The 19,808-nt window shown below is 40.4% G+C and overlaps 1 protein-coding gene across 1 annotated transcript; it reads left to right on the top strand.

Moving 5' to 3' along the window:
• The first annotated feature begins 1,668 nt into the window (after window positions 1-1,668).
• LOC132995538 (myosin phosphatase Rho-interacting protein-like) lies at window positions 1,669-19,164 on the top strand. The gene is made up of 22 exons (XM_061065560.1): window positions 1,669-1,948; window positions 3,823-3,900; window positions 4,027-4,092; window positions 4,493-4,644; window positions 4,748-4,832; window positions 4,995-5,070; window positions 5,657-5,813; window positions 6,283-6,385; window positions 10,097-10,195; window positions 10,914-10,970; window positions 11,053-11,121; window positions 11,605-11,694; window positions 11,781-11,890; window positions 12,144-12,609; window positions 12,782-12,868; window positions 12,956-15,436; window positions 15,614-15,761; window positions 16,708-16,825; window positions 16,951-17,110; window positions 17,201-17,302; window positions 17,849-17,935; window positions 18,451-19,164. The coding sequence occupies exons 1-22, from the start codon at window positions 1,823-1,825 to the stop codon at window positions 18,589-18,591; spliced, it is 5,058 nt and encodes a 1,685-aa protein (XP_060921543.1). The 5' UTR covers window positions 1,669-1,822; the 3' UTR covers window positions 18,592-19,164.
• The last annotated feature ends 644 nt before the right edge of the window (window positions 19,165-19,808 follow it).

Below are 19,808 nucleotides of genomic sequence, written 5' to 3'. Positions count from 1 at the left end.
GACGTTGGGCTGACGTCAGACCCCGACGTTGGGCTGAGGTCAGATCCCGACGTTGGATTCACGTCAGACCCCGACGTTGGGCTGACGTCAGACCCCGACGTTGGGCTGACGTCAGATCCAGACGTTGGGCTGAGGTCAGATCCCGACGTTGGATTCACGTCAGACCCCGACGTTGGGCTGAGGTCAGATCCCGACATTGGATTCGCGTCAGACCCCGACGTTGGGCTGACGTCAGATCCCGACGTTGGGCTGACGTTAGATCCCGACGTTGGGCTTCAGAGCAAGAGAGAGGGGGAGCGATAAGGTCCACTGTCTGTACACTCTTGTAAATGTATCAGAACTGAAGCTTCTCCGAGCTCCGTTTTAAAAAAGGAAATGTACAGCTGCTTGAAGCTGATTCTGTTCTGAACTCCAATAAATAACAGAATATATGTTAATGTGGGCCTACAGCTGCTTTTTGTTGATTCAGTACTGAACTCCTATAAATAACTGAATATCGAATGGAACTTTTCAAAACGCGAGGCGTACTCCTGGTGTTTATGTCTCTGCTCTTGCGAGCATAAATTGAGCAGATTAAAGTTGTTTGTTGCAAAAACTAGATTTATTTAGAGGGGGAAACACATTTGATATAAATACAACCCAATAGATACAAGACAGATGAGATAAGAGTACCACCACCACAACAACAACAAAAGTTGTCTATTTATGCTCAACGTTTTTTTTTTTTAATATTGTGGCGATTCCTTTGCGTACCACCACAGGGAGCCCACGTACCACCGGTGGTACGCCTACCATAGTTTGAGCACCTCTGAATTACATCATTACGAATAAAAATCATTCATTTGGAAACGCTAATAAAATATTAAAGGAAAATGAAATACTACCGTCTGGTGTATACATTTAGAAATATATCCTCAAAGACCGTTTTAAATATACGGTCAGTCAAAATTAAAAAATACATTGAAACGAAGAAAAAAGAAATGTATCTCTAAGCTAAAAAATAAAAACGTATAGGCCTACATCAGCATTTAACTTTATCTGGTAAATCTGTTTCCTTGAGAAAATAATGGAATAGGCCTATTTGGTCAGACTCTCAAACTGAAAAAGGCAAGGCAAGTTTATTTATATAGCACATTTCAACAACAAGGCAATTCAAAGTGCTTCACACAAGACATCAAAAGCATCATGACAGAAGAAAGAAAAGAAACATTAAAATAGAACATTTAAAAAAAAAAAAAATCACTGGAATTATTATCTGAACATATGTTAAAATAAAAATTATTCAAATGAAATTTATTGAAATAAATAAAGTAAAAATGTAAAAAGAGTTAAAAATTACAGTGCAGAGTTAAAATTTAAAATCTTATTAAAATTGTTTAAGGAAAGGAAACGAGTTTACTTTTTTTTATATTCACATCTATGCTACTGCTGATTTTGCATAATTGAACATCACTTGAATAGGTTACGTCATTTTGCTTGGGACGGAACCAAACCAAGCTATATTTATCAGTATCTAATGTAGTGAAATGTGCTTTAATAAAAAGTTATTTTTAATTAAATGTATTTATTGATTTGCTTCTTTTTTACATCAACGGCTTTAATTTTGAATTGTAACCGGATGTTCTACGTCAGATGTCGCGTTCATGACTTAACATTTACAGTCGTTGGTTCGTGACGACAGCAGTCAGCAGGAGCTCGCGCTGTGTTTGACAGATGTTCCGAAGTGACAAACCTTCTCGTTGAACACTGGAGGTCTGATTGGAGACAGCGGTGTGTGTCTGGATCTTTACCCGGCATAGAGGAGCGAGACCACCGCGAAAACATGTCGGCTGACAGGGCGACGAGTCCGTGCAACAAATTCCAAGCGAATATTTTTAATAAAAGTAAATGTCAGAACTGCTTCAAACCCCGAGAGCTTCATCTGCTGAACGACCACGACAAGGAGCAGGTACATATAGCCTATCATTTAAATCATGTAGACATTTTACTCTTTACTTTCTGTAATGTTTCGACTTATAAAAGCGTTGAAGTGTTTGTTTTTTTTGGCACAAAAATCATTTTATTTACCCTCTGGTTTTTTAATACAATCCTAAAGTGAGATGAAGTCAGCCTACTACCATAATACTACTTTACTCAAATTTAGATTCATTTAAATTTAAGTTCGATAACTGTTTAAATTAATATTTAATTTGAGTTTTCTGGTACTAAACTATGGTTTATCAAGTAATATGCCTGTTATTTATCAGCATCCTAAACTGGCAAACTGGACCAACATAAAATCTTTGTTTATTGAGTTAGGGAATTTATCAAGTTTGGATGTTTTTTTCACATCCAGACTGTCTGTAAATATTATTAACTTCCCTAAACTGTCCAGCTGTCAGTAATTTATTTCTGTATGTTCTCTTTAGATGTCAAGCTAATCTGTAATTTGTTACTGTGTTTTCGGCTGGAGTATATTCAGTGCTGTCATTTGAGATTTAAGGGTGAGGTTTACAAGCAAAAGTTCCATTCAGGTTATTCTTCTAAGATTAGAGTAAACTAGTTTTAAATATTTTCCCCCACAGTTTCTTAACTTTTCTCTGCATCAGAAATACTTTGCTGTAAGTTAAAAGTTTGTGTAGAGAAATACTGTAAAAGTATACATTTCTCTTTCTGAAGCGTAGAGTTACTTAACATGTTTGACTATCTGAAAACTCAGTGAGAGTTGTAAATGCTTTTTTTTTTTTACCCAGAGACCCTGTGCCGTCTAATTGACAGTGAATTAGTAAAGTCTGTATTTACATGGGTGATCATGTTGTCTATACGAGAGGTTTTAAATAAAGATAAACTCCCTGTTCTGCTCAAGCCACCAACAGTTAATATGATGTCTAACCATCAGTCCAGAAATCCTCTGTTGAAAGTATTTCAAATGTATGCTGTGTGATAGATGACAAAAGTCAAATTAATCTTTATCTCATTTAGATAACTTATTAGTAATCAGATAAACATTTTAGCAGAATACAAAGTTGTACATTTTTTATTATCAGGTATCAGGTATGAAAAAGAGTCTGTACTCGTACTCAGCAGCACTAATTCCTGTCTTAAACCTTGTTGTTGCAGGTCTGTAACGATGATGTAATCAGGCGTTCATGACAGCTCCTACATGCCTCTCTTTGTTCATGTGTTATTACTATGTTATTACTGTGTGTGCTGCCTGGTTCTCTGTGCCCTGTTATTTGTGCACAGTGTTACTCAACCTGCAAACATGAAGCAGATTCTTTATAACACAGTCAACATAGAGAGATGAGGTTTTCTAAAATGTGGAGCAACTTTTGACTGATGGACGTTCTGTGTCCATGTGACTTTTTGTTTCCGCTTTCTCTGTGCATTTCCTTCACTTTGTTAGTGAGGTGTACAGTAAGTGTACACCTTGGTCTTTTTGTGGAAAGCAGAGCTACTATTATACTTTTGTTAGAGATAGAAAATAAAACTTAGTCCATATTCATCAAAAATACACCAAAGCTAAAAGACACAGCTGACAAAGATCTTAACTGTTTAATTGATTAATTGATGAGTTAATGGCAATAATTGAAATATTATGAATTAATTTTGAAGCAGAAATGCATATATATTTTTTATTTTGTCACGTTAGTGTTATATTAAAATCTGTGTGGTTTTCTTTTGAAGCGCTGGCTGGTTTCAAAACATGCAACCTTTAGATGCCACATGGGATGGGCTTATTGAAATCTGTATTTAGAGAAACTGTATGTTGCCTTATTTGACTTATAGTTTCAGCTCTGTACCTTAGTCATGCGACCATGATCTCCCTCTGCTTCCCCTCAGGTGAAGCCAGTTTATGGAGGCTGGCTGTGTTTGGCTCCAGAGGGGACAGACTTTGAAAACCCCGTACAGAGGTCCAGGGTAAATATACAAATATACTGAAACTGAAATATACAAATATATTAATACATTTTATGTTTTTATTATGACATATTGACTCAAATAAAGTTCTGCTTCTCTGATTTTATCTGTTTGTCCTGATGTCAGAAATGGCAGCGACGCTTCTTCATCCTGTATGAAGATGGCAGTTTGAGCTTCGCACTGGATGAACTGGTAAGAAACTTCAAGAACAACATACATGATGCATAAATGAGATTTACAGAAACTGAGGAGATATCAAACTAACAGGCAGATACATGATGCTGCCATTTGCAGTGAATCCTGCTGCGTACTTGTATTTGTATGTTGGGATCAGCAGGCTCTTTAGGCCACATGTTGTGTGCAGACTGCAGAGGATAATTTAGGTTAAACCTTCCCTCTAATGCACCCCCCCCCCCCCCCCTTCCTCTGTGATCCCTTTAAATCTCATACTGTCTCTCTATTCCTCATTAATAGCACACACTCTCTCAGTGTAGTGTGTTATCACTCATAAACTGTTCAGTTGACCCTCTGTCAGTGTAATTCTGTGACTGACTCTCCAGAATAACTTGATGATTTTGTGTCTCTCCTGCAGCCGAGCACCCTTCCTCAGGGGACCATGAACCTTAATCTGTGCTCAGAAGTCAGTGATGCAGAAACCAAGACGGGTCAGAGAAATGCTCTGTGCATCACTACACCGCAACAGGAGGTCTTTATCAGAGGAGACACAAAAGAGATCATTAACGGGTTAGAGCATCAATAAGTAAATCGATCAATGAATCAGTACATCATGAGTCAGTCTATGATGTTGACCCCCCCCCCCCCCCCCCCCCACCTGCCATTTTTTTAGGTGGAGTGATCAGCTGGCTGTCTTTCTGCGCACCAACAAACAGAACCAGAAGAAGAAACGTAAAGTGGAGCCTGTAACCTCCCAGGTACCAAAGAAGAAGAGTCAAATCAGATGTTTCAGCCAATCTTATGGATGTTATATATAATTTATGAAACGTAAACTACCCTGGTTATGAATGCTGAAGGCATGGGGAATATTAGATAAATAAATCACATTATAATCTTCTTGTTTTTCTTATAAACATCAGGAGCCGAGTCCAGCAAAGATGGCTGCCAAAGATCAAAGTTTCCTGATCTTAGGGAGTCCTGCAGAGTCCAGCTCAGGTCTGACACTCTCTCTCTCTCACACACACACACACACACACACACACACTCAGAAACAGAGTCAGTCAGCAAATCAGAGACACTTCCTATCCTCTGTCCTAATGTCCTGCAGATGTTCACTCGCTCAAGTGTACCTCTTGCTGGGACAAGCATGGGGGTTCCTTCTGTCACTGAAGTCCTGGAACATCATTGAATCCGTCATTTTTTTGTGTCTGTGCATAGTTGCCATTTCAGAGGATGATTAAGTCTGCTTCCAACAAATAAAATCAGTCTGAGATGTATTCCCCTCTAACCTTGTGCACAGCCACTATCTCTCTTTTCTCTTCTACTTCATCATCCTCCTTAGCCTCCGCGCCCCTGTGGTGATGTCCAAACTAATAATACTGAAATGAGTATAGTTTTTCTTTAGGGTTTACTGTTAGAGAGCCTTACTACGTACACTTTCAGACTTCTCCGTCAAAGTAACATGGTACTGAGGTTTGGTGTGCAGAGTGGAAACGGAACATTCTCCCTTTTATGTGCCTCCAAACAGACAGTTGATTTTAAATCAGTGTCTGAAACGTTTTCTGCTCCTCTTTATAACCAGGTGAACGGTCTCCCAGCCCGGGTCCTGCATGCAGGGAATCTGGACTTTTGCGTGATCATGTGCGCTCTTTGGACCTGCTGAGCAGCAGAAACACGGGCGCAGTCAAGGACGACATGTCGAACAACATCAAAACGAACAACAAGAGCCAGGACAAAAGGTTTTTTTTTTCTTTCATAATATTGTGATTATATTTAGTGTACATTTCTGCATGTTCTCTGGAGTTTCTGACATTTAAAGATCTTAAGAAAGGAAACGGGGTAAATGTGCAAGCAATTAGCAGAGAGGCATCCTCTACACCTCCCCCTTTCAAAACTATCACACACACACACTGAAGTGCAGATCAAAGACTGAACCCCTCCATTACACATCCGACTGCTGCTTTTACATGAAGCAGAAACTGCCCAGTTTGAGCTCCAGCAGTAAACTGGTTCGCTACACACAGAGAAAAACACACAAAAAATGTAAACTCTGATGAATAGCAGAAATCAGTATATGTCTGATAATGACAGTCTGATCAGAGGGAGGAGACACATGTCTGTTAGATCTTCTGCACCAAACCTTCTAATAACGACAGGCACATAAACATTCAGACTGTTTATATTTCACTCCCTGTTTGTGTTTTCCAGTCATGGCGACTTCTCAGAAAGGCTGCTGGGATATGACGAGCTGGAAGAAGGGTCAGCTGTTCCTAGGAAGAGCAGGAAAGAAAGTCGCACCAACAAACGAGAGGTAAGGACAACAGCAACAAGTAAACGACACACTGAGGTAAAGTGCACACATTCTTTACTAAAGAAATGTGTGAAAACAGACTGTGCTACAAGTAGAAGTAGTGCTGTAACCTGTTTCCTGTAGTAAAACTTAATGTCCCCTATAATAAAAAAGTAAAAAAGTGTCCCTCTGAAGGACATTTCTACCGGCTTATTCTTTGTAAAGCTAACTGAACCTCAACACCTATTTAAGGACTTTAATACTGGAGTCATACAAATCAGGTGGATCTCTATGAACTCTGCTTCACACCTCATCCCCTTTTTTTCCACTGATGATGATGATGATGATGATGAAAGTCAAGATGTTAAGGGTAAAAGAAAATGACAGAAGTTTACATTGACAGTCAGACAGCAGGCCTGCTGAGGACTCAGACTTACTTGGCATACATAAAAAAACACATTGTAGATATACGTCATTGGACAGTGTCATCAAGTTTTCCCCCTGACATGTTGTGGGTCTGTTATGGAGGGCTCCTCTGTTACTCATCATGTAGGTAGGTGTGTTCTCTTTAGCAACACACGCTCATTCTCTCTCATCAACAGCAGTGTGTTATATAACGTCTGCAGGTCTCTGCAGGGATTACCTGTAAAACAGTCTAAAAATGACTCAGATTATTGAATCAACTGGTTTTTTTTTGTCACTGTGTCCTCTGAGCTCCATCAGCGGTTAAACAATACTCTGATAAAAACCTGTTCATTCTAGTGACTGGCACCAAAGATCCGGATTCTTTACCACAGATTTTTTGTTATTTGCTCGATATTTTTTAAATGAGAGCAGCAGGACTCTAGATTTTAATAGATTGCATTAATGGCTGGCAGGGTTCATCACAGGTAAAGGGGACAACAGGGTCAGTTGAAAACAAGTGGTTTTAAAGGGTTTCCGGCCCGAGACCCAGACAGCGCAGGGACGCTCCAGAAACTGAAGGAATGACTTTCTTTGTTTAAGTTTCTGCATATGAGCAGCCTTAACCTGCTTATATACTCCCAAAAAAAATTAAACTGGTGTTTGATATGAGTCTTGAACATGTCTTCACAGGTGGGTCTCTATCTGTTAAATGACTTTAATAGTTGGCAGTAACTTATATCTGAAAGTATCACAAGACACTTGACATGCAAGATAAAAAAAAAAAAAACAGACACCCTGACACTGATTAATCTTGATTTGTGTTAGTCACGACTGGGACCAGTCAGCACCCAGTCTGTACTAAGCAGGACTCGTTTTAACATGACTCACACATCCAGGTGTTACAGAAAGAAAGAGAGAGAGAGAGAGAGGGACGACAGGTTAACAGGAAATCTGACATCATGAAACACGCGAGGAGGGGGAGTTGACACACTCTCTGAGCTGCTGTTTGTTTGTTTGTGAGATATGAGTTTCATGTCTGAAGGTGTTCAGTCCTCTTGTGTGTGTGTGTGTGTGTGTGTCTTGCAGTTACATTCCACTGACAGAGTTTTTCCAGGATTCCTCAGAGATAACAAGACACAACTTAACATAGCAGGCTAAAGACTGTTTATGATCTCTACAGGCACACACACACACACACACACACACACACACACACACACACCGATACAGTAGTACACTCCTTAGTGAGTGAACACCTGTTTGTGTGTGTCAGTCAAAAGACAGAGCAGAATTACATAGTGAAGTTAAACTCTGATGACATCTCAGACGTGTTCAGACAGCATCACACCTCAGAGCAGCAGGCTACATTCACATATGAATTATGATTTTTTTTTTTTTTATAACAAACAAAGATATCAATCAATCTTGATTTGTATAAGCGGCAATTCATAACAAATGCTTTTTCACATTATCTACAAAGACCTAACGTTAATCACATTAAGCACTAAGCAACTAAGCAGTGTCAAGAATAAACAGCCTTTTAAGAGGCAGAAATCTTGAGTAAAACCAGACTCAAGACGAACAGCAATCTGCTGAAACTGTGTTGGGCTTGGGAAGTGGGATAGAGGGAGATGCAGGAAGAAGGATAGGGACAAACAGAGCAGCAGCAACAACAACAATGAAGAAGATTGATTTGTAGCTACAATGATATGTTAATCATACTGGTTTTACTATTTTTTTATCTTCTTTTACTTCTTACTGTCCTTTTATTTATGCTCATATCTTAATCTCCTCTTGTGTTTTAACTTGGTAATTTCTTATCTTACTTACTTTGTCTATTTATGTTTCATATTTATATTTACTTTGTATTTTTATTAATATTATAGTTTTGGTTTTTTTTATCCTTTAACCACTTGTTTCTATTTCTTTCACTGCTCTTACCTTCTTATTGCTGTTATCTTTTGATTTGCTTTTATCTCTTTTAGTTTCTTACATCTTTTTAAATCTTTGGTCCTCTTGGTCTCAGCTCGTGTTGTTGGGTTCTTGTGTTGCCTGGGTTCTTGTGATGGTTCTTGTGATGGTCGGGTTATATATGTCTGTTGGGTATCGTGCACTTTGGGTTCTTTTCTGTTGAATTGTATTTAATTATTCTTAGTATTTTGCATTTGTTTGTTCTTGCTGTTGTTTATGTTCTTCTGTGTTTGCTTTAGTTTGTTCTTGTTTTTGCTGTTTGTCAAAGCACTTTGTAAACCTGTGTTTTTAAAAGGTGCTATATAAATAAAGTTATTATTATTATTATTATTATTATTATTATTATTATTATTAATAATAATGGCAAACGTATGTGTAGAATTAGCAGTAAAAACAAAGTATGTAAATATAGAGGTTGAAGGACTTCAGGTTGACTCTGGGTAAAACACGCCTCAGTGTTCAGGCTGATGAGAGTCTCAGTCTGACACAGATGTGTGTCTCTGCATCTGATAATCTGAGATTAAAGAGCAACTCGTTCAAAAAGGATTTACTTTAAAAAAAAAGAAAATAACTTTAATCATGTTCATCCTTTTATCTCATCAGGACCTTTTTATGAGTCTGTAAGTTTATTTCAGTGTCAGGTGGAGACAAAGACACTGTGCAGAGTTTATTCAGACCTCAGATTCACAACACAGCCTGCTTCATCCACCCACCCCCCCTTCCCCCCCTCGCCTCCTCTTTTTCCTCTTTCTCATACTCCTTTGCTATCTCCCTTTCACCTCTTGTTTTGTCCTCCTCCTACGTCCTCTGTCTTTTAAAAGTATTTCTCCTTCCAGAGGAGCAGCTCAGGTCGAGATCTGACAGCTAAGACCACATACAGAGGTGGTCTGGTACCTTACCAGATCATCCAGGATGGGCAAAGTATATGAGAGAGAAGAATAGAAGAGGCTCCAGTAACAGAAAGACCTTGTGTCAGGTGATGACCGAGACCCTGGCCTGCAAGTCTGTGCCCTGATCAGATTGACTGCTTGACTGTCAGCAACAATTTGAAATATTATCCAATCAGAGAATGTGTAGTGTCTCCTTAAATTTCATTCATGAGCCAACCTCAGTCTGTTAATCTGTTTTACTGATGATGTGAGAGGCAGTATTTACCCTTGCTGCCCCCCCCCCCCCCCCCGCCCCCCCCCCCCCCGCCCCACCCCACCTGCTGTGCAGCTCTGATCCTCCATCTGACGTCTGACAAACATCCAGAACATTACTAACTCTAATCCAAACTGTTAAACTCTGACAAACTGATCCTGCAACACATCGCTGATGCACATCACATATAAAACTAAAATGTGTTTTTTACAGAAGCTTCAGTCGTGTGGAGACATCAACCAGCTCTGTGCCCCCCCACCTCAGAGGAGGACCAGGTCTCTGGATCGCAGGACGACAGACACCATCATGACGGTGAGGCACAAACTAAGTTTCTAAAATGTACAAATCTATTATTTGTGTGTTTAAATTAAATCACACTTTGCTGCTATGAATGTGAGCGAATAAACAGTGTAAATAAAAGTGAGGTAATGTAGCTCCAGCAGCGCCCTCTGGAGTCCACAAAGGGACCACAGTCACATCTGAGGTTTTATCTTCTTTGCGTGTAACTGAAAAGCTGATGTGTGGCCAGAAACAAACCATGAGCTTTACTTTTTGTTCATATTTAGCAGAAAACAACAACAGTATCAAACTTCAAAAAGTGACACTTTCATCAATTTAGAAACTCTTCCAGTATCAAGGATCACTAATAAGTTATTATGTTTAAGTCATTCACAGGAAAAATGTGTCTTCACATGTAAGAAGCCAGGAAATGTTTGTTTTTAGAGGTCATAGGGACAATGTTTTACTTTTGGATGCAGTGAAGCATTGTGCACTCACACAAGTTGAAGTTTAAACTTCAGTAAAAGTATTCTGCTAATTTTCTGTGCTGCAAACAACCATATCATAAAAGCGTCTAATATTACTGATACTTGTTTTTTTTATGATAAAAACTGTTCAGAAAAAAACACAATATATAACTTTAAAAAGTTTGAGATCACATTTGTTGCTCTGAACAGTTTTGTTATTTAAATATTTTATTTACACACACATCTGATTTTTGTTGTTAATGTTTTTTATGTTTTATTCACAGCCAGATTTATTAAACTTTAAAAAAGGCTGGATGGCCAAACTGGATGAAAATGAGCAGGTAAACACTTTAACTATATAAATATTATTGACTGCTGTTTATGTTTATTATTCTCATCAATTTTTTCATCTGTTTCCTCCAGCCAAAGAAATATTGGTTTGTTCTTTCGATGAACAGTCTGAGATTCTACAGGGACTCTTTAGCTGAGGAGGTATTTTCACATTAATCATATTGAAGAATAAAAACACATGTTTTGTTTAGGGCTGTCAGCTTTTGACGTCAGGTAGAATCAGTTATATCTGAAGCAGTTTTCTTGCCCGCTTCCATCGCTGCAAAACCTGTTGGTTTTTCAACGATAACTGGTCTCCTATCTGGCAAACCGAGGGGCGTCCAAAACAACGGGAGTGCCTTAAAACCGCCTCCTTCTCTGGTCAAAACAAATATAGGCCATTCTGGACCGTAATCAATGCAGCACTGTCGTTCTTTTTTGTACACTGTGGCTACAGGGAGACACTGCAGAGGCTTATCCACGGGACGCCTAAAGGGACTAAATAGCATGCGATTAATCGCAATTTAAAAAAAATATGCATTAATTTCCGTCCTTAATCTATTGTGATTACCTAGTTAAAGCCGACAGCCCTAGTTTGGGTTTAATTTCAAATGCTGAATTATATTTTTCTGTCTCTTTTTTCAGTCCTCAGATCTTGAAGGAGAAATCAAGCTTACAAAGTGTTTTAAGGTGTCTGAATTTCATGTTCAGAGAAACTACGGCTTCCAGATCCATGTAAGAAAACATCTCTGAGACCAAACAGGAAATAGAAACCTGCTTCATGATAACAAGAAGAGAAATGTTTTTTTTTCCCCCCACAGACTCCTGATGGCGTCTTCACTCTGTCGACCATGACAGCAGGGATGCGCAGGAGCTGGATCCAGGCTCTGATGAGGAACGTTCATCCCGCTAACACACCTGATGTCACCAGGTAAACATACATTTAAATACTTGGAAGACTTCAGGTTGAATATAAAATCTTAATCTAGTTAAAATAAACAACAAGTCTATGTCAAAAGCCTTGGTTGTTCAAGTGAGCCTACAACTTACTCTAATCATTCCTTTACCTTTGACCATTAGCTTAACGGAATGTATTGTTTCTACATGAATGATCTATTGTTGACCCCCCAGCTCTTTATGTTGACATTTCCTCATTAAACATGCTTATCTAATGTTGTGAACAGTTTACCTGGACTCCAGGTCTCATCTGAGCACCTCCTTAGACCGGACCTGACTCATGACTCCTCATCAGCAGAGAAAGATGAGATCAAACACGTCTGTGTGACGCAGAGACGAAGAGAAGGACGATACAGAACCTTCGACTGGGTCGGGTTCAGGTCTCAGGACTCTAACCCTGAGACTAAAGCGTGTCAGGACACTCAGAGTAAACCGGGTCAGGAACCGGACGCTCAGAGGACAGAAGCTGAGAGCTCTGAGGAGAGGAGGAGGAGTAGGGAGGAGAGGAGAAGGAGATACGAGAGCGTTCTGGGCTTCACTTTGAGTCCAGAGTCCCAGCAGAGGACGGAGGAGGAGGAGGTAGAGGAGTGCTGGAGAAAGGTGGAGACGAGTTTCTTCAGATCAGAGAACAGTGTTCCTGTTTTCTCAGAAAGCAGGGACTCTGAGGAGCAGCTGGAACAGTTCAGGACCATGGTAAGAGTTAAACCTGGGTTTAACAAATAGAGAGCAGCAGCTACAGCAGAGTAGCATTATATTTCTTTCTATAAATAACTCTACGAATCATTATTGAAGCTTTAAATAACAGATGTATACCTGTTATTTAAAGTTATGATAAACCCCTCATGTATGACTGTTTTGTTTTAAGGTGGAGGATCTAAAGGCTCAGCTGGAGGAGTCAGAGCGTCTCAGACTGAAGCTGGAGGATGAACTTAGAGCAGGAACCAATCGTCAGGTCTTAAACATTTCAGCTCAGATACTTTATTGGGAGTCTGTGTTCAACATCAAGATCATTTAACTTTTGTCTTTCCTCCTCTTACAGCTGGAACCTCCTCTGAGTTCAGACGCAGAAACACTGAGAGAAAGCAGCGAGAGATCGCAGCAGCAGAACGTCATCGGACAGGAACATCCTCCTTTGACACCCAGGATCCTGCTGCATGACTCCGAGGGAAACCTGAGGGAGCTTCTTCATACAGACCCCACACCTTCCACATCATCTGCACCATCATCCTCGCCTTCATCACCCAGCGAAGGTCACACTGCAGAGACTCTTTTAGACGTAAAAACAACAAGCCTGCAGACTGATCCACACGGATTCTGTGAGCAGCTTCAAAACAAACAGTATGGATCATCAATACCTGATCAACCTGCAGGGACTGATGACACCTCTCTGTACGCTTGTGTGGAGCATCACATTCCTGCAGACCCGGAGGTGCTGAGAAGGCTCACACAGGAGGTACAGCAACTGCTCAGCCAGAAGGAGACACTGAACCAGAGGAACCAGGAACTGCTGAACCAGGTGACAGAGGCAGACTGCGAGATCGAACGTCTGAGGGCGGAGCTCAGCAGGAAGCTCACTCAATCCCGACACCTCCCTGATGAAGAGCCTCATATCCTCCCTGCTGATGAACCACACCACCTCCCTGATGAAGAGCCTCATATCCTCCCTGCTGATGAACCACACCACCTTCCTGATGAAGAGCCTCGTCTCCTCCCTGCTGATGAACCACACCACCTTCCTGATGAAGAGCCTCGTCTCCTCCCTGCTGATGAACCGCACCACCTTCCTGATGAAGAGCCTCGTCTCCTCCCTGCTGATGAACCACACCACCTTCCAGATAAAGAGCCTCGTCTCCTCCCTGCTGATGAACCGCACCACCTCCGTGACGAAGAGTCACACCACCTCCCAGATGAAGAGCCTCGTCTCCTCCCTGCTGATGAACGGCACAACCTCCATGATGAAGAGTCACAGCACCTCCCTGATGAAGAGCCACAACTCATCCCTTCTGATGAACAACACCACCTCCTTGATGAAGAGGAGCATCAGGGAGGATCATGGGTGGTGGATCTTCAGTTGGAGCTAGGCCTGAAGAGCCAGGAGCTCCTGGAGGCTCAGAGTCTGATCTCGTCACTGGAGGAGAGTCTGAGGGAGACTAGGGAGCTGCTGCAGCTGAACCAGGCTGCAGAGAAAGGGGAGGATCTTAAGGAGGGTGGCAAGGAAGAGGAGAGACACTACCTTCAGTGTTTGGATGAATCTGAGCTGACAGAGTTTAAAATGCAACTCAACCAAACAGAGCAGACCTGTGAGGAGGCTGATGAACTTTACCATCTATCAGTTGCAGGGGCGGAGCTCGATATCAGGGGGCAGAGTCACACAGATGAAGAGAGCAGCAGGGTTTTAGGTCCTGATGAAAAAAAGATCCAGAGAGTGATGTCGGGTATGATGATGAGGATGATGGCCTTGGATCGATTCCTGGAGGTGATAGATGAGGTGGATGTTAGCTGTAGTGAGGAAGGGGAGGAGCTAACGATGAAAAGTCAGCTGAAGATGGAGGAGGCGTTCTGGAGTTCAGTGATCAAAAAACTGGAATCAGATCATTCTGATCTCCAGGAACAGAAACCGGAAGGGAAGCTTTTCAGAGAGGTGACGGAGCAGTTGATGGTGGAGAAACAGATGCTGCTTTTAGGGCTCGGTCTAATACATGAAACAGGTGCATGCTCAAAGGAAGACAGAGACGCTTTCACACGCCTGGATTTAATCTGGAGGAAAAATGAAAGCAGGAGATCTGAGAAAAAACATTTAAGAGACGTCACACGGATGAAAATTACTTTGCTTAACCTTATTGCCGCCTCCATCAGCTCCTCTCTCAGCTCCTCCGTCAGCTCCTCCACACTGGACGGACTCCGGCTGGTAGCAAACAGACACTCCAACTCTTACCTGTCTGATTCGTTCTGGTTCGGTCTGATTCTCTCTGCAGCCTCCGAAGCTCTGTCCTGCTGCTTTTTAAACCTTCAGTGTAAATTTGAGGGAAAACTCAAAGAAACCAAAAACACTCTTCTGACTTCTTCTTTTCTCTGCACAAGCTGTGTCGAGCTGATGAAAGAAAACCACGAGTTAAGAGCCCAACTGTCCAACAGAGAAGAAGAGTCATCATCACTGAGAGAACTGTTGGACTCGGGTTGTCAGACAGCTGAGACCCCAACACAGGACTCCGAAAGTGAATTACAGGCTCAATATGACAGTGTGTCAGAGGAAAATGTCCATCAGACAGCAGAGGAGGAGGGGTTTGATTTAGTATCTCCTTCATGTGGTAAAGATGGGGAAAGAGTGGTGCAGGAAACAGAAAGAGAAAAATCCACACAAACAGACCCGAGCTCAGAGACAGACGAGGTTTTACTGCTGAGAGAACGAGTGAAGGAGCTTGAGGAGCAGCTGTCCATCATGCAGGAAATGAGACAGAGGTTTGATGGGAAACTGAATTCTGTTCAGATGCAACATGAGAGAGAGATGGAGAGACTGAAGGTGGGTGCTGCTGGCAACAAAAACTTTAAAAACTTTGAGCTCTTAACCACTACATGACCTTAGTGTTAGGGTTAGATACATACAGACATACATGCATACACTGTTTAGTCTCTGCTATGTCCTTTATAACAAATAATGATGGCATAATTACTAAGAAGTTGTCTTTGTTCCCTTCAGGCTAACTTTAAGCTGGGTTTCGCCTCCATGGAGGAGTCTCACCTGAAGGAGGTAGAGGAGCTGCAGCGTCAACACCAACAGGAAGTGGAGCGCCTCCTGATGGAGAGAGACATTCTGCTAGAGGAGGAGAGCGCTGCAACAGCAACCGGTTAGAGGAGTCAACCGTCCGATATTTCATTTGTAAATTTATGAGCCAAGAAAATAAAACAAAACAGACTCTTAAAAGCAAACACTTGAATCTAGATTAAATCAAGCAACAACCTTTGAGTTTGAACTGCACATGTCCTATTCGCCTAGAGAGGTCACTTGATAAAGCCAGCACCCACAAGGTTTATATACCTAAATGATATATCACTGTTGTCTTCAATTCAGCGAGTGTCCACTAGAGGCTGTCTCAAAAAGTGAGTCAATCCCCATAGAGCCCTATGTGAAAATATTCTACTTTATAGCAGTTTACGTCCTGGTACAAAGAACAGTTTTGATCGATAAATATATATAATATATATGCATGAATGACAAAAGGGTGTGTAAATTATTTTAAAGGGATAGTTCGGTATTTGTATGCAAGTTTGTTTACTTCTCAACGGTAAGAGTTGCCAGTCTGCTCGACTGCTTTAAGGAGAGACCAGCTCGACTATATGGCTCTGCAGACGGGGATGTTTGCACCTAGTCATTAAGCTTATTTCAAGTTAAACCCACTTTTAAAAAAACAACAACAACAAACTATCCTGTTAAGCTCGAAGTTATGAATAATCAGAGACTTGGCCGCTCTAAATGAAAGGTGGGAGCTGCTAGCTGTCACTTCAGATTATTAAGTCACTGACTTAAACCTCTCTGCCGTGTTTGATAGACTTTTTAATGTAAATGTCAGGCAGTACAGTACAGTACTGAGAGAAATTCTAGTATCATTTTATTTACATGTAACACTAATGGGCAGGTATCTGAATCTGTGGTCACCATACCTGGCTTGTAAGCTCCTTCTGTGTTTTTTCATACATTGATTTAGTTGCTGACAGTTGGCTGTATTGATTAGAGGACATGTTCTTTAAGATACCTGGTGTATTTATTCCACCTGTGTTCTCCTCTCCTCTCAGCTATCGAGGCAATAAAGAATGCGCACCGTGTGGAGCTGCAGAGGGAGGAGCAGAAGAGACGTCAGTGTGAGAGCAGCTCAGGTAACACTCACCTGGAGGACATTTACAGACGACACAGGTACGCATGAATCTGTCTCAGACCAAAGTCAAGACTGGAATGAAGATGAGAGTTTAGTATTTATGGCAAATATATGTGATGACTGTGTGTGTTGTGTGTGTGTGTGTGTGTGTGTGTGTGTGCAGGGAGGAGCTGGCCTCCTCTCACAGGGAGCTTCAGGTTCTCTCTCAGCAGTTCTCTCTTAGGTGTTTGGAGGTTGGTCATCTTGTTCAGGCTCTGGATGCAGAGAGGAAGGCTCTGAGCGTGTGTCAGCAGGAGAACCAGCACCTGAGGACAAGGAACCAGGTGAGACACATACACACAGAGTTTTTATGTCACCACACGATGTTCACCAGATAAAAAAGACTTATCTTTGAGTTGTGTTGTCTCCTTCAGGAGCTCAGCGCTCACCTGGCTGCAGAGATCAACAGACTGTGTTCTCAGGTGAAGCAGGACAACCTGCCGGTCAGTCAGAGGATGGAAGAGTACGAGATGGAGGTAAAGTTTCTCTGCACCTGTGTGCAGGGGGAGAGCAACACTGAAGTCTTTGTTCCATACAAACTGCAACTAATTAACACATAATTGGTTTTTTTTTACCAAATATTCTTCTTGAGCAAAGGATCCTAAAACTTCTTCCACATCAAAGGTTTTCTGGAGAACAAAAGCTTCAAATCTAAAGTAATAATGGAAAAAAGTCATGCATAAAAGAAAATGTATTTAGAAAAATACATTTTATCTACACTGAAAACAAAACTGAAACATAACAGAAGTTTGATTTGTCATTATCTCATTACCATGTGTTTTGAACTTGAAGGAGGATGTTTCCTTTGTGTGTCTGTAGTTGTTTCACCTGCAGCAGGCATTTAAGACAGTGATTCCACAGCTGAACTGGGTGTGAGAAACCCTTTTCCATGAGAGTTTTACCTAATGTTATGGACTTAAAGTCCTCTAACCACCCTCTCAAACTGTCTCTGTCTTTGAGTGTTTTTTGTTGTTGTTGCACTTTCCAAACACTGATTATCTGTTGTTGTTTTTGTTGGTCAGATTACGCTGATAGTGAAGGAGTCTGAAGTTCAGAGTCTAAAGCAAGAGACGACGTCTCTGAAGGACGAACTGCAGGCAGCTCAGAGGGTGAGACCACATAGTATCAAAAGTGAAAATAACATGAACCGTTGAACTACTCAATACAGCCGTAGACACAAAACTCCAATGATCTGCAGTTGCCATTCTTTTTCAATTGGCGCTGGTGTCTTTGAATAGAGCACTGTAAAAGATGTTTCTGGTAAAAGTGTATCTCTTAAGGGATGTCTTCTGTAATGTTTTATAGGAAGTAACCAACTGAGCTTGTCAGTGACATAAACAATAATTCTTAGTGAACTTGAAGTGGATTTGCTTGTAATTGCCCCAAAAGGATAATGTTGTGGCCACTGAGGCCATGGCTCAGCTTCTGTCTGAAGCAACCAACAGGAGACATGATTGAATATTAAAAAACATTTGTGTCATTACCTCTGCAGCACGGTAGTCAGCAAACAGGAACATGTTCTGTTGGTAATTTTAAAATGGTATTAAAAAGGTATAAAGCAATGAACTACAGAACAAAACGAGACCAAAACTGAACCATGCTGTTTGTGAACATCATGTCACAGGACAAGAGGAACGCCACCAAGAAATACAAAGAAATGTTCACCCAGCTTAGCGTCCTGAGGGCCAAAACGGATCGAGAGACGAATGAACTGCGGGAAAACCTGAGGCTTGCACACCGTGCTCTGGACCAGACTACATCCTGAAAACAATACTTCACTAGTGCTAACTAGAGAACCTTTTTATCTTGGCCCACAATCTATTTAATAACTTTATTTAAACATGTTACAATGTTATGTATTTTTTTTCAATAAATCCATGAAATGTCATAAAACAACTTCACACTCCTTTTTTCACCTCAGCATTTTTTAAGAAAATAAAGATGTTAATAATGTCTGTCTGTTATTTCCTACGGAAGCCTTAGACAGACATACATCAATTAATTTTATTTAACTCAGTTTTCCTGGGATAATTAGTAATTTTCACATGTTTTCTTGAGATTTCGATTCATTTTTCTCATTAGCTCATCGGGATAACAACACTGGTTTTCCCTTGATAAAGAAAAGTGTTATCATGAAAATACAAGACAAAATGTCAAGATATTCAGAAAAAGAATTAAGTAAAAGTTCAGTATAGGGTTAAGTAACAGTTTTGATGCATGTCCCTTTAGATCTTCCGCAATATTCTGCCTTTCTGTTATTGTGAACCTTTTTGACATCTAAAATTACCTGAAAACTGCTGTGAATATGCAATTAATTTAATTCTATTTATAGAAGTTTTATAATAAAAATGTTTTATATGTAAACCCACTTAGTTATTGTTATTCTTTTCATTTGACTCTTACAGTTATAGGTTTTTTATCATGTCTGTTTTCATTGTTTTATCCCTGCTTTATATGTCTTTAAACTGGTCCAATATCTAGTTTTTATTGGTTTAATCTTTTATATCTAAGTGTGTGTGTGTGTGTGTGTGTGTGTGTTTGTTTCTCTTTTAAATAAAACTGGAGGATGTTCCTGTATGGTCTATTTTGTGTTGTCTGATTAAAATTTGACTCGTTTTAATTGTTTTTTTCCTGTAAAGCCTAATTATAGAACTGTATATTAAACCTCAGCTACTATGAATATGTTACGGGATGCAGTTGATATTCAGTATTTTCAACCTAAAGTTAAGTTAGCCTGAAGAAGTCAAGTTCCGAGTTTATACTTCAAAATAAAATTGCTAGTAAACTTTTTTTTCCCATTGTTATTTTGTTTTACACTAAAACGGCTTGTAAGGTAAAAGTGACAGTAAAGAAAATATTTCAACAAAAAAATCTATTTATAAATATAAGTTATTTGATTCCTTGTTGGGGGGTTTGATACCTGAGTGTGACACATTTACAGATTAAGTTATATCGACTTATGAGGTAATATGACAGTGTTAG

This window comes from Labrus mixtus, chromosome 20 (genome assembly GCF_963584025.1).
Source record: "Labrus mixtus chromosome 20, fLabMix1.1, whole genome shotgun sequence".
Classification (NCBI taxonomy): Eukaryota; Metazoa; Chordata; class Actinopteri; order Labriformes; family Labridae; genus Labrus; species Labrus mixtus.
This window is presented reverse-complemented; position numbering and strand designations above follow the sequence as displayed.

Bases quoted from the DNA above. Each gene is read 5' to 3' on its own strand.
- LOC132995538 (XM_061065560.1), top strand. From the start codon at position 1,823: ATGTCGGCTGACAGGGCGACGAGTCCGTGCAACAAATTCCAAGCGAAT. The intron at 12,610-12,781 runs GTAAGAGTTAAA...TTTTGTTTTAAG, and splicing joins TGGAACAGTTCAGGACCATG to GTGGAGGATCTAAAGGCTCA. The intron at 17,111-17,200 runs GTGAGACACATA...TGTCTCCTTCAG, and splicing joins ACCTGAGGACAAGGAACCAG to GAGCTCAGCGCTCACCTGGC.